At 44.8% G+C, this 12,770-nt stretch overlaps 1 protein-coding gene across 1 annotated transcript in view; it reads left to right on the forward strand.

Moving 5' to 3' along the window:
• Positions 1-4,084, forward strand: part of LOC106583285 (E3 ubiquitin-protein ligase MARCHF9) — a 32,089-nt gene extending 28,005 nt beyond the window's left edge. The window contains exons 2-4 of the mRNA XM_014167261.3: positions 1,807-1,962; positions 2,316-2,508; positions 3,168-4,084. Coding sequence (XP_014022736.1) covers positions 1,807-1,962; positions 2,316-2,508; positions 3,168-3,505 — 687 coding nt within the window. The 3' untranslated portion in view covers positions 3,506-4,084. The remainder of the gene's footprint in view (positions 1-1,806; positions 1,963-2,315; positions 2,509-3,167) is intronic.
• The last annotated feature ends 8,686 nt before the right edge of the window (positions 4,085-12,770 follow it).

The raw sequence follows: 12,770 nt of genomic DNA on the forward strand, positions 1-12,770 counted from the left end.
ACACCCATTTCTGACAGATATATAAAATTGGGCACACTGCTATGCAATCTCCAATCTCCAAGCTCCGTGACTTTCAAAGTGGCACGTTCATAGGATGCCACATTTCCAACAAGTCCGTTCGTCCTATTGTTGCCCTGCTAAAGCTGCCCCAGTCAACTGTAAGTGCTGTTATTGTGAAGTGGAAAAAACTAGGAGCAACAATGGCTCAGCAACAAAGTGATATTCCAAATAAGCTCACAGAACGGGACCGGCGAGTGCTGAAGTGCGTAGTGCGTCTCTCCTTGGAGGCAACACTCACTACCAAGTTCCAAACTGCCTCTGGAAGCAACGTAAGCACAATAAATGTTTGTTGGGAGCTTCATGAATTGGGTTTCCATGCCCGAGCAGCCGCACACAAGTCTAAGATCACCATGCGCAATGCCAAGTGACGGCCGGAGTGGTGTAAAGCTCGCCATTGGACTGTGGAGCAGTGGAAATGCGTTCTCTGGAGTGATGAATCACGCTTCACCAACTGGCAGTTGGGTGAATCTGGGTTTAGCGGAATCTGGGTTTGGCGGATGCTAGGAGAACACTACCTGCCCCAATTTGCCACCTGTAAAGTTTGGTGGAGGAGGAATAATGGTTTGGGGCTGTTTTTCATGGTTCGAGCTAGGCCCCTTAGTCCCAGTGAAGGAAAATCTTAACGCTACAGCATACAATTACATTCTAGACAATTCTGTGCTTCCAACTTTGTGGCAACAGTTTGGGGAAGGCCCTTTCCTGTTCCAGGATGACAATGCCCCCGTGCACAAAGCGAGGTCCATATAGAAATCGTTTGTTGAGATCGGTGTGGAAGAACTTGACTGGCCTGCACAGAGCCCTGACCTCAACCCCATCAAACACCTTTGGGATGAATTGGAACGCTGACTGTGAGCCAGGCCTAATCGCCCAACATCTGTGTCCGACCTCACTAATGCTCTTTTGGCTGAATGGAAGCAAGTCCCCGCAGCAATGTTCCAACATCTAGTGGAAAGCCTTCCTAAAAGAGAGGAGGCTGTTTATAGCAGCAAAGAGGGGACCAACTCCATATTAATGTCCATGATTTTGTAATGAGATGTTCGACGAGCAGGTGTCCACATACTTTATTAGTGTATGTCTGTGACGTTGATGGAATATTCTCCTAACACTTAGAAAACTGGACACAGGAGTGTTCTTGCAACGTCCCATAAAATGTCTACGACATTAATGTTGTTTATTCTGAGAACATTGTAACCACATTCTAGATAAGTTATATAGAAAGGTTCTCAGAAGGTTTTTGCTAACATAGATAGAATGTTCCCTTAACAATTGCTAAACTGGACACTCAAACAGTAGGGGAATATTATAGGTAACATTACAAAAATGTTCTCTCTCCCTAGAATTCACAGGAAGTTGGTGGCACCTTGGGGAGGACGGGGTCATAGTAATGGCTGCAATGGAATTAATGGAATGGTATCGAACTCATAAAACACATGGTTTCCATTCCATTCACTCCATTCCAGCCATTATTATGAGGTGTCCTCCCTTCAGCAGCCTCCTGTGCTAGAATTGTTAGCTGGGTAGTGCTTGGTCCCAGGGTTTGCAGGCTTATAGCAACCCTTTACTAACAGACTGGATTCAACAAATCTAGTAATCATCCACAACATGCTTAGCTGAATCAGGTATTCTAGTGCTGGTATGGATGAAAAGTCTAAGATCAAAATATTGGAGTTGTTGCCCATGCCTTCAGGAGATATATAGAGAGATTTAACAGAAGACTGTCTCTGTTTCCTTCTCTGTCTCCTGCAGGGGGAGTTGCTGAGCCCATGTCGCTGTGACGGCTCTGTGCGCTGTACCCACCAGCCCTGCCTCATCCGCTGGATCAGCGAGAGAGGCTCCTGGAGCTGTGAGCTCTGCTACTTCAAGTACCAGGTCCTTGCCATCAGCACCAAGAACCCACTGCAGGTACAGTGTGTGTCTGTGTGTGTATGCGTGTGTGCTTGCGTGTTTTTGTGTCTACAAGTACTGCCCCGTACCTCAGGCGTTCCATATCAAATCTGATGTTTTGTGTGGATGCTAAGCATATCGTCCCACTCGAATGCTCCCAAAATACTTACAAATATAACAAAACAAATCTTCTTGCCTGTGGCTGCATGACATCAGTGTACAGATAATTATCTCCACCAAAAAGACACACATTGATCCGCCGCCTCCCCTCTCTCCCTCCAACACCCCTCTTTGTCTCTATCCTTGTCCCTTTATCTATCTCTAACTCTCTCTCTGTCTCTCCCCCTCAACCTCCCCCTCACTCTCTCCAGTGGCAAGCCATCTCTCTGACGGTGATAGAGAAGGTGCAGATAGCAGCCATCATCCTGGGTTCTCTGTTCCTCATCGCCAGCATCTCCTGGCTGGTGTGGTCGTCCTTCAGCCCCTCGGCCAAGTGGCAGCGCCAGGACCTGCTCTTCCAGATCTGCTATGGCATGTACGGCTTCATGGATATCGTTTGCATAGGTGAGCTAGACGGTTCTATGACGTAGACCTCACCGACATACTATCAAAGATAAACATACAGTTTTGTGATTGCAATTGCAGGTATGATGTGTAGAGTTGCGTATGAAAAGAAAGGAGAATACTTCCATGCTCCCAGAGTTTGAATGTAGGAATGGTGGTTGAAACATTCCAGTAAGACTTGAGGTGTGTGTGTTAGAGAGTGTAAGTGAGTGAGAGCAATTTGTTTGTTTTGGTCTTTGTTTCTCAGAGAGATCGTAGCCTGTGTGATATGTCTCAGCTGAAAATGTACAGCCACTTCTGAAGTGCCTTGAACATCCAGACTGTTTAAATATTTACAGCACACTTGTGCAAAGGTAGCCTATGATCATTTCTGCTTGAAAGTGTTTTTTTCTTATTTTCTCTCCCGTCTCTGTCTTTCTCTGTGTCCTTTCATCTGTTTCCCTCTTTGTCTGGCCATTCACATTCTGTAATCTTTCACCTCTCTCTGTCTGCTTGCCTCCCTCCATCTCTCTTCTATTCACTAACTCTCTTTCTCCTACCATTTGTATCACTCATACTTCTCTCACTGTCATACCTGTGCTCTCTCTCTTCTCCCTCTTTCTCGCACTCTCTCTCTTACTCCTCCCTACTTTTCATGTCTGTCTGGATTCTCTCTCCAGGCCTTATAATCCACGAGGGATCGTCAGTATACCGGATCTTTAAGCGCTGGCAGGCAGTGAACCAGCAGTGGAAAGTACTGAACTATGAGAAAGCCAAGGACCTGGGCGACCCCGTCAGCTCCAGCGGCAAGGGTGGGGGGCGTGGGGGTCGAAACCCTCCCCACGAAACCCTCCCCACGGCTGACAGGGTGGGCCGGACAGGCCAGCGTGTTAGGACTATTCTCAACCACCACTGTGGCTACACCATTCTGCACATCCTCAGCCAGCTGAGGCCCAGTAACCCTCGCATCAGAGCCACATCCAACCGCGAGGTGGTCATGAGGGTCACCACCGTATGAGACCGGACCCCGCGGGGGAGGGGGCAACAAACACAAGGGCGTGGATGCAGACGTCCTGCTCCTGATAAACCCACCCTATGGACACGAGGGGGGGGAGAGCAGCACAGTTAAAGTTACAGTCACAGACAGTAGGACAAAATCATGAATAAAAAATGTAAAAAGAAAAAAGAAACAGCTGGAGGACTTTCTTTCACCAGCTGAATTACATAAAGCATTGTCATTATTCCTGTTCGTCTGTTTTCTAAGGAAAAATTGCAAGTATTGTTATTGATTTAGATTTTATAATCGAGAGCAGGTTAAGGAGGAAAAATGGAAAGGGACAATTTCTTACATCTGCCCCCCTCCTCAACCCCCCCTCTCTCTCCTCAAGGTGTCTGTGACAGACATTCTCTGTCCACCTGTAACACCTGAAGTGTCCCTGTGGCGCAAAGCATACTGGGAACCACCTAAAGAATGAGCAAAAAAGTGCAATAAAACAGTTTAAAGAGATATGATTGACATAACAAAATAAATGAGATTCCAACATTACAATTCATCTTCTGCAATAAAGAAACATGTACATGACATGGTGAACCCCAATATGATGTCACAGCTTTATTGTACACAATGTTTGATATTAATATTGTATGTTGTTCTGATTTCTTCATTTACTGTGTGAAGTTGTGTGATTGGTACCTGGGAATATTTGAGTATTTGTTGAGGTTAACAATACAAGCTAGCTAAATATCAATAATTAGAGTTGATCAACTGGAACAGATTTTTGTTGTTCATGGTTTGAAATATAGGCCTGGCAATGCTGAGAAAATGTTCTTGACAGCGCTACAAACGGCTATATCAGACCACGAATACAGGACTTTTAAAGGCATAGTGCACTCATCATTCTTTTTATTATAATTGTTTTATTTACAATTTTTCAGGGGGTTCTGCAGCACCTTCAGCACCCTTACTTTCCGGGGCTATGTGCTTACCTCCATCACCTGGAATTGACATGGAATCAGAGCCCCATCTGCAAATGGGTATGGTAAGTATTCAAGTGCAGAATGGTGTGTATGATATTATGGCCTTTCACAACAGAAATGTTGATGCTTTGTTAACCCTCTATTACATTTTTTACATTTTACATTTTAGCCATTTAGCAGACGCTCTTATCCAGAGCGACTTACAAATTGGTGCATTCACCTATAATATCCAGTGGAACAACCACTTTACAATAGTGCATCTAAATCTTTTAAGGGGGGGGGGTCGAAGGATTACCTTATCCTAACCCAGGTATTCCTTGAAGAGGTGGGGTTTCAGGTGTCTCCGGAAGGTGGTGATTGACTCCGCTGTCCTGGCGTCGTGAGGGAGCTTGTTCCACCATTGGGGTGCCAGAGCAGCGAACAGTTTTGACTGGGCTGAGCGGGAACTGTGCTTCCTCAGAGGTAGGGAGGCGAGCAGGCCAGAGGTGGATGAACGGAGTGCCCTTGTTTGGGTGTAGGGCCTGATCAGAGCCTGAAGGTACGGAGGTGCCGTTCCCCTAACAGCTCCGTAGGCAAGCACCATGGTCTTGTAGCGGATGCGAGCTTCGACTGGAAGCCAGTGGAGAGAGCGGAGGAGCGGGGTGGCGTGAGAGAACTTGGGAAGGTTGAACACCAGACGGGCTGCGGCGTTCTGGATGAGTTGTAGGGGTTTAATGGCACAGGCAGGGAGCCCAGCCAACAGCGAGTTGCAGTAATCCAGACGGGAGATGACAAGTGCCTGGATTAGGACCTGCGCCGCTTCCTGTGTGAGGCAGGGTCGTACTCTGCGAATGTTGTAGAGCATGAACCTGCAGGATCGGGTCACCGCCTTGATGTTGGTGGAGAACGACAGGGTGTTGTCCAGGGTCACGCCAAGGCTCTTAGCACTCTGGGAGGAGGACACAAGGGAGTTGTCAACCGTGATGGCGAGATCATGGAACGGGCAGTCCTTCCCCGGGAGGAAGAGCAGCTCCGTCTTGCCGAGGTTCAGCTTGAGGTGGTGATCCGTCATCCACACTGATATGTCTGCCAGACATGCAGAGATGCGATTCGCCACCTGGTTGTCAGAAGGGGGAAAGGAGAAGATTAATTGTGTGTCATCTGCATAGCAATGATATGAGAGACCATGTGAGGATATGACAGAGCCAAGTGACTTGGTGTATAGCGAGAATAGGAGTGGGCCAAGAACAGAGCCCTGGGGGACACCAGTGGTGAGAGCACGTGGTGCGGAGACAGATTCTCGCCACGCCACCTGGTAGGAGCGACCTGTCAGGTAGGACGCAATCCAAGCGTGCGCGGTGCCAGAGATGCCCAGCTCGGAGAGGGTGGAGAGGAGGATCTGATGGTTCACGGTATCAAAGGCAGCAGATAGGTCTAGAAGGATGAGAGCAGAGGAGAGAGAGTTAGCTTTAGCAGTGCGGAGAGCCTCCGTGACACAGAGAAGAGCAGTCTCAGTTGAATGCCCAGTCTTGAAACCTGACTGATTAGGATCAAGAAGGTCATTCTGAGAGAGATAGCAAGAGAGCTGGCCAAGCACGGCGCGTTCAAGAGTTTTGGAGAGAAAGGAAAGAAGGGATACTGGCCTGTAGTTGTTGACATCGGAGGGGTCGAGTGTAGGTTTTTTCAGAAGGGGTGCAACTCTCGCTCTCTTGAAGACGGAAGGGACGTAGCCAGCGGTCAAGGATGCGTTGATGAGCGAGGTGAGGTAGGGGAGAAGGTCTCCGGAAATGGTCTGGAGAAGAGAGGAGGGGATAGGGTCAAGTGGGCAGGTTGTTGGGCGGCCGGCCGTCACAAGACGCGAGATTTCATCTGGAGAGAGAGGGGAGAAAGAGGTCAAAGCACAGGGTAGGGCAGTGTGAGCAGGACCAGCAGTGTCGTTTGACTTAGCAAACGAGGATCGGATGTCGTCAACCTTCTTTTCAAAATGGTTGACGAAGTCATCCGCAGAGAGGGAGGAGGGGGGGGGGGGGAGGGGGAGGAGGATTCAGGAGGGAGGAGAAGGTAGCAAAGAGCTTCCTAGGGTTAGAGGCAGATGCTTGGAGTTTAGAGTGGTAGAAAGTGGCTTTAGCAGCAGAGACAGAAGAGGAAAATGTAGAGAGGAGGGAGTGAAAGGATGCCAGGTCCGCAGGGAGGCGAGTTTTCCTCCATTTCCGCTCGGCTGCCCGGAGCCCTGTTCTGTGAGCTCGCAGTGAGTCGTCGAGCCACGGAGCAGGAGGGGAGGACCGAGCCGGCCTGGAGGATAGGGGACAGAGGAGATCAAAGGATGCAGAGAGGGAGGAGAGGAGGGTTGAGGAGGCAGAATCAGGAGATAGGTTGGAGAAGGTTTGAGCAGAGGGAAGAGATGATAGGATGGAAGAGGAGAGAGTAGCGGGAGAGAGAGAGCGAAGGTTGGGACGGCGCAATACCATCCAAGTAGGGGGAGAGTGAGAAGTGTTGGATGAGAGCGAGAGGGAAAAGGATACAAGGTAGTGGTCGGAGTCTGACTGTAGTTTACAGAATGCAGGACAATGCTATGTCAGGCCTACGCGTTAGAGTGGACCACTTAGAGTGTTTGTGAAAAACAATTATTTTGAAATGGTTTCAAATGATGGCCATGAACCAATTCAGTAAATATGGAGTAGGCCAACAGATGGCGACAAAATGACCAATATAAAACATTGATGGTCTGAATAAGTTCTCTTCAGGCAGCAATACGTATTTTGATTCCGTTAATATAATTAAAGGTGGAAAATGCAGAAATCGCGGACCTGGTTGCTAAAATGTTTATGTTCAGTTTAAGTGACAAACAAGCAATGTGTAGAGAATCATTGTACCATCTAAACCGCTGTGGATTATCTTTTCAATAATATTGTATTTTCAGCTGTTTGAAGCTGGGGCGGCAGGTAGCCTAGCTGTTAAGTGCGTTGGGCCAGTAAGTGACAAGTCACTGGGTCAATTCTCTGAGCCAACTTGCTGAAAAATCTGTCGATCTGCCTTTGAGCAAGACACAACTCTAATTGCTCCTGTATTTCGCTATGGATAAGAGTGTCTGCTAAATGAATAAAATGTCAATATTTGTATTTATTATGGATCCCCATTAGCTGCCGCCAAGGCAGAAGATACTATTCCTGGGGTCCAGCAACATTAAGGCAGTTATAAACAATTAAAAACATTTTGCAACAAATTAAGTGTGTTCCCTCAGGCCACTACTCTACTACCACATATCTAGATAACAAAATCCAGGTATACGTGTGTATGTTATCATGTGTGTGTCTCTTACATTTACATTTTAGTCATTTAGCAGACGCTTTTATCCAGAGCGACTTACAGTAGTGAATGAATACATTTCATACATATTTTTATTTTTTGTACTGGCCCCCCGTGGGAATCGAACCCACAACCCTGGCGTTGCACACACCATGCTGGCATTGCAAACACCATGCTCTACCAACTGAGCCACAGGTAAGCTGTTTCATAAGGTATATTTTTATCTGTTGTTTTATCTGATTGTAATGTTTGCATGAGTTACTTGATGTGGAACAGAGTTTCATGTAGTCATTGCTCGATGTAGTACTGTGTGCGTCCTATAGTCTGTTCTGGACTTGGGGACTGCGAAGAGACCTCTGCTGGCATGTCTTGTGGGGTATGCATGAGTGTCTGAGCTTTGTGCTAGTAGTTTAAACAGACAGCTCGGTGCATTCAACATGTCAATACTTATCACGAACACAAGTAGTGATGAAGTCAATCTCTCCTCTACTTTGAGCCAGGAGAGATTGACATGCTAATTATTAATGTTAGCCCTCCGTGTACATTTAAGCAGTAGCATGTAAATCTTGGTGGGGCAAAGAAAGAAAGTGGGATGCATGCCAGCAAAGCCAGTACACAACACAACACTAAACAATACATTAATTCCACTATAACGGTGATAAACGGTGCCCACAGACGGCCTACATAAAGCTGTCCCAACAGCAGTCTCAACATTTTACCACTGCTACACTTGGCTTTCAGTGGAGCCAGTTCATTCAGCCTCATTTATGCCTTTAAAAAAAAGCTGATATGGCTGACTTGCTTTAACAAATGTGGTTTCTAATAACAATTGAGATGTACAAACTATAGCATAAGGGGACGACAAGCGGATAAGAGGCAATCCGTAATTTCGATTAAGACATTAATGAGCGAGCTAGGACGGACGTAGTCAATATAACTATTTGTTTAGCACTTTTGAAATGTACAGCAACAGAATTCAGAACATGGGCCGTTCTTACAGTGCTTTCCTTGTACACCAAGTCAGAACCATAGGATAAATAAAGGGGGCATATAAGCAGACAATGAAAGCTCTTACAATATTCGATGATTACATTTCTTTAAAATAGGTTATAGGCTACATGTGCACCACCAAGTCAGAACAGTAGGTGAAATTATGGGTTACTAACATCTTACTACACAACATACACTTAATATTACTTTATTAGCTACAGTATACATATCTCCCTGGCATATTACATAATTTATGCAGCAGCATACAATACATTTTTGGACTCACATTGTTGTGCTCACTTGAACAGGAAGGTGGTGCGGCGGTCCATTGTGGGCAAATTTTGTCATCAAAGTCTGGCATTCTCTGGATTTATGCTGCTTTCAAAACAACTGGGAACTCAGAAAAAAACAAGGTTGAACCATGATGACGTCATTGATCTTCAGGTCGTAGATCTAGAAAGAGGCTGGATTTACAATTCCGAGTTGGATGACCGTTCAAAACGTATTTTCCCAGTCAGAGCTCCTTTATTCCCGACTTCCCAGTTGTCTTGAACTCACTGAAGGCAAGTTTTCGCAGTTCCGAGTTAACAGTTGTTTTGAGCACGGCACAAATCATGCTTCATTGACAGCATGGCCAAAGTTGAATATTTATCATTTTAAAGTTGGAAAGAGCCCCTTAATCCCAGATTTGGGACCACACACCCACTTCACTGAAAAACAGGCTAGCGATTGCTTTGTAATGCTTGCAGTTAACGTTAGCCACTGTCACTGATTCCTTTCAAACCACTCATTGTTGAATTTGCGATTTCCAACTTGTTGTGTAATGTTTATGTCCAATGGCCGATGAGCACCGATCCATTTTATTTATAATTTATCTTCATAATTTCTCTTCATATGACAAGGATTAAAAAGGATTTGCCACTGGATTGTCGACTTGATTCATGATGATGACTGCTAGCTAAGATTTTGAAAGTATGATATTGACATGATCAGTCCAATCAAAGCTACTGTACATATTACGTGATTTGATGTCATTTTATCTGTGGCCAATGACCTTGAGCCTCCTTGGATGGGCACGTCTAATGTAACTCTATGGCAGCACCCAATGGACTAGAATTTTTTTGCTCTCCCCTTTGACTTGGCGGTGACGCAGTGTCCCCATGAGTGACAGAACACTGAGCCAATCACAGCGCAACGCTCCGTATTCTCTGCTGGCTTGCCCCACCACCACAGAAAGCACTGAGCTAGGCTGAAACACCTGCATTTTGGAGCTACCTTACTTAAGAAAACAAAAAAGAGACCATGGTTGTATGCGGCTTTATTAACTCAGTGATATATATATTTTTACATTGTTTGCAAACTGATATGTGACACGTATTAATGCCAAAATAACATGCAAAACAGGCAAGCCTGTGCAAAAAAAATGCCCTGAATGACGGGTTGCCACTGCATTTGAGGTCCAATTGTAATTTTTCTAAGTCCCTCTTTGTGGCACCTGACCACAAGACTGGACAGTAGTCAAGGTGCGACAAAACTAGGGCCTGTAGGACCTGCCTTGTTGATAGCGATGTTAAGAAAGCAGAGCAGCTCTTTATTATGGACAGACCTCAGACCTTAGCTACTGTTGTATCAATATGTTTTAATCATGACAGTTTACAATCCAGGGATACTCAATTTCCACATTTTTCATTACAAGATTTACACTGAACAAAAATATAAACGCAACATGCAACAAATTCAAAGATTGTCTGATGATTAGCTGAGAGAAAGCTATAATAAAAATATTGTGGATTAGGGCCTAATTTATTTATTTCAATTTGACTGATTTCCTTATATGAACTGTAACTGTAATTTGTGTAAGTGCCCTACATGTTGAACGCACTTGCTAAAAGTCTTTTGTTAATTTGTTAATTTGTTTACTGTGAAATAGCATTGTATCTGCTCATATTTTTCCAAAAGTTTTCTAAGGGTTGGTAGCAGGCTGATTGGTCAGCTGTTTTAGCCAGTAAAGGGTGCTTTGCTATTCTTGGGTAGCGGAATGACTTTTTCTTCCCTCCTGGCCAGAGGGCACACACTTTCTGTAGGTTTAGATTAAAGAAATGGCAAATAGGAGTGGCAATGTCATCCGCTATCATCCTCAGTAATTTTCCATCCAAGTTGTCAGACCCAGGTGGCTTGTCATTGTTGATAGACAACAACAATGTTTTCACCTCTTCCACACTCACTTTATGGAATTCAAAATTACAATGCTTATCTTTCATTATTTGGTCAGTTAAGCATGGAAGTGTAGGTTCAGTATGTTGTTGGTATGTCATGCCTAAATTTGCTAATCTTGCCAAAGAAAAAATCATTAAAGTAGTTGGTATTATCAGTGGGTTTTGTGATTGTCACGTCCTGGCCAGTATAAGGTTAATTGGTATTGTAGTTTGGTCAGGACGTGGCAGAGGGTATTCGTTTTATGTGGTTCGGGGTGGTGTGTGTGTTGAAGGGGAATTTGATTTAAGTATTCCGGGGTTTTTGGGCACTGTTTGGTTTTCATGTATTCTATGTTTAGTCTAGTGTGTCTGTTTCTATGTTTGGTTAATTGGGGTTGGGACTCTCAGTTGAAGGCAGGTGTTGTCTGTTTGCCTTTGATTGAGAGTCCCATATATTAGGGTGTGTTTGTTATTTGTGGGTGATTGTTCTGCGTTTAGCCTTATGCTTTGCCAGACTGTTTTTGTCGATCGTATTCCTGTTTTGTTATTTTGGTGTTTATTTGGTACTTATTAAAACGTCGAGATGAGCATTCACATACCTGCTGCGTTTTGGTCCTCTTTAACCGACGACAACCGTGACAGTGATGAATGAGCCATCTGATTTAATGAATGAGCTGAGTTCGCCTTTCTGCCGAAAATTTCATTTTGCTGTTTACTATAGTTCTTTATATTATTTATCTTTGTTTCATAGTAAAGTTTCTTCTTCTTTTTGTTAAGTTTAGTCACATGATCTCTCACTTTACAGTACGTTTCCCTATCGGTTGTGCAGCCAGACTTATTTGCCATTTATTTTCTCTCATCACTCTCAACCATACAATTGTTAAATTCTTCATCAATGCACAGGGATTTAACAGTTTTTACAGTCATTTTCTTAATGGGTGCACGCTTATTATACTTAACAAAAATATAAATGCAACTTGCAACAATTTCAAAGATTTTACTGCGTTACAGTTCATATAAGGAAATCAGTCAATTTAAATACATTCTTTAGGCCCTAATCTATGGATTTCACATGACTAGGAATACACATATGCATTTGTTGGTCACAGATATCTTTAAAAAAGGTAGGGACGTGGATCAGAAAACCAATCAGTATCTGGTGTGACCACCATTTGCCCCATGCAGCGTGACATCTCCTTCGCATAGAGTTGATCAGGCTGTTGATTGTGGCCTTTGAATGTTGTCCCACTCCTCTTCAATGGCTGTGAGAACTTGCTGGATCTTGCCGGGCATTGGAACATTGTCGTACACGTTGATCCAGAGCATCCCAAACATGCTCAATGGATAATATGTCTGGTAAGTATGCAGGCCATGGAAGAACTGGGACATATTCAGCTTCTAGGAAATGTGTACAGATCCTTGTGACATGGGGCTGTGCATTATCATGCTGAAACATGAGGTGATGCGGAGCATGAATAGCACGACAATGGGCCTCAGGATCTCGTCACGGTATCTCTGTGCAATAAAATGCAGTTTTGTTCATTGTCCGTAGCTTATACCTTCCCATACCATAACCACACCGCCCCAATGGGCGCCAATGTTCACAATGTTGACATCAGCAAACTGCTCACCCACACGACGCCATACATGTGGTCTGCGGTTGTGAGGCAGGTTGGACATACTGCCAAATTCTCTAAAATGACGTTGGAGGCGGCTTATTGAACAGGAATTAACATTGAATTCTCTGGCAACAGCTCTGATGGACATTCCTGTATTCAGCATTCCAATTGCACACTCCCTCAAAACTTGAGACATCTGTGGCCTTGGGTTGTGTGA

This window comes from Salmo salar, chromosome 22 (genome assembly GCF_965601325.2).
Source record: "Salmo salar chromosome 22, fSalSal1, whole genome shotgun sequence".
NCBI lineage: Eukaryota > Metazoa > Chordata > Actinopteri > Salmoniformes > Salmonidae > Salmo > Salmo salar.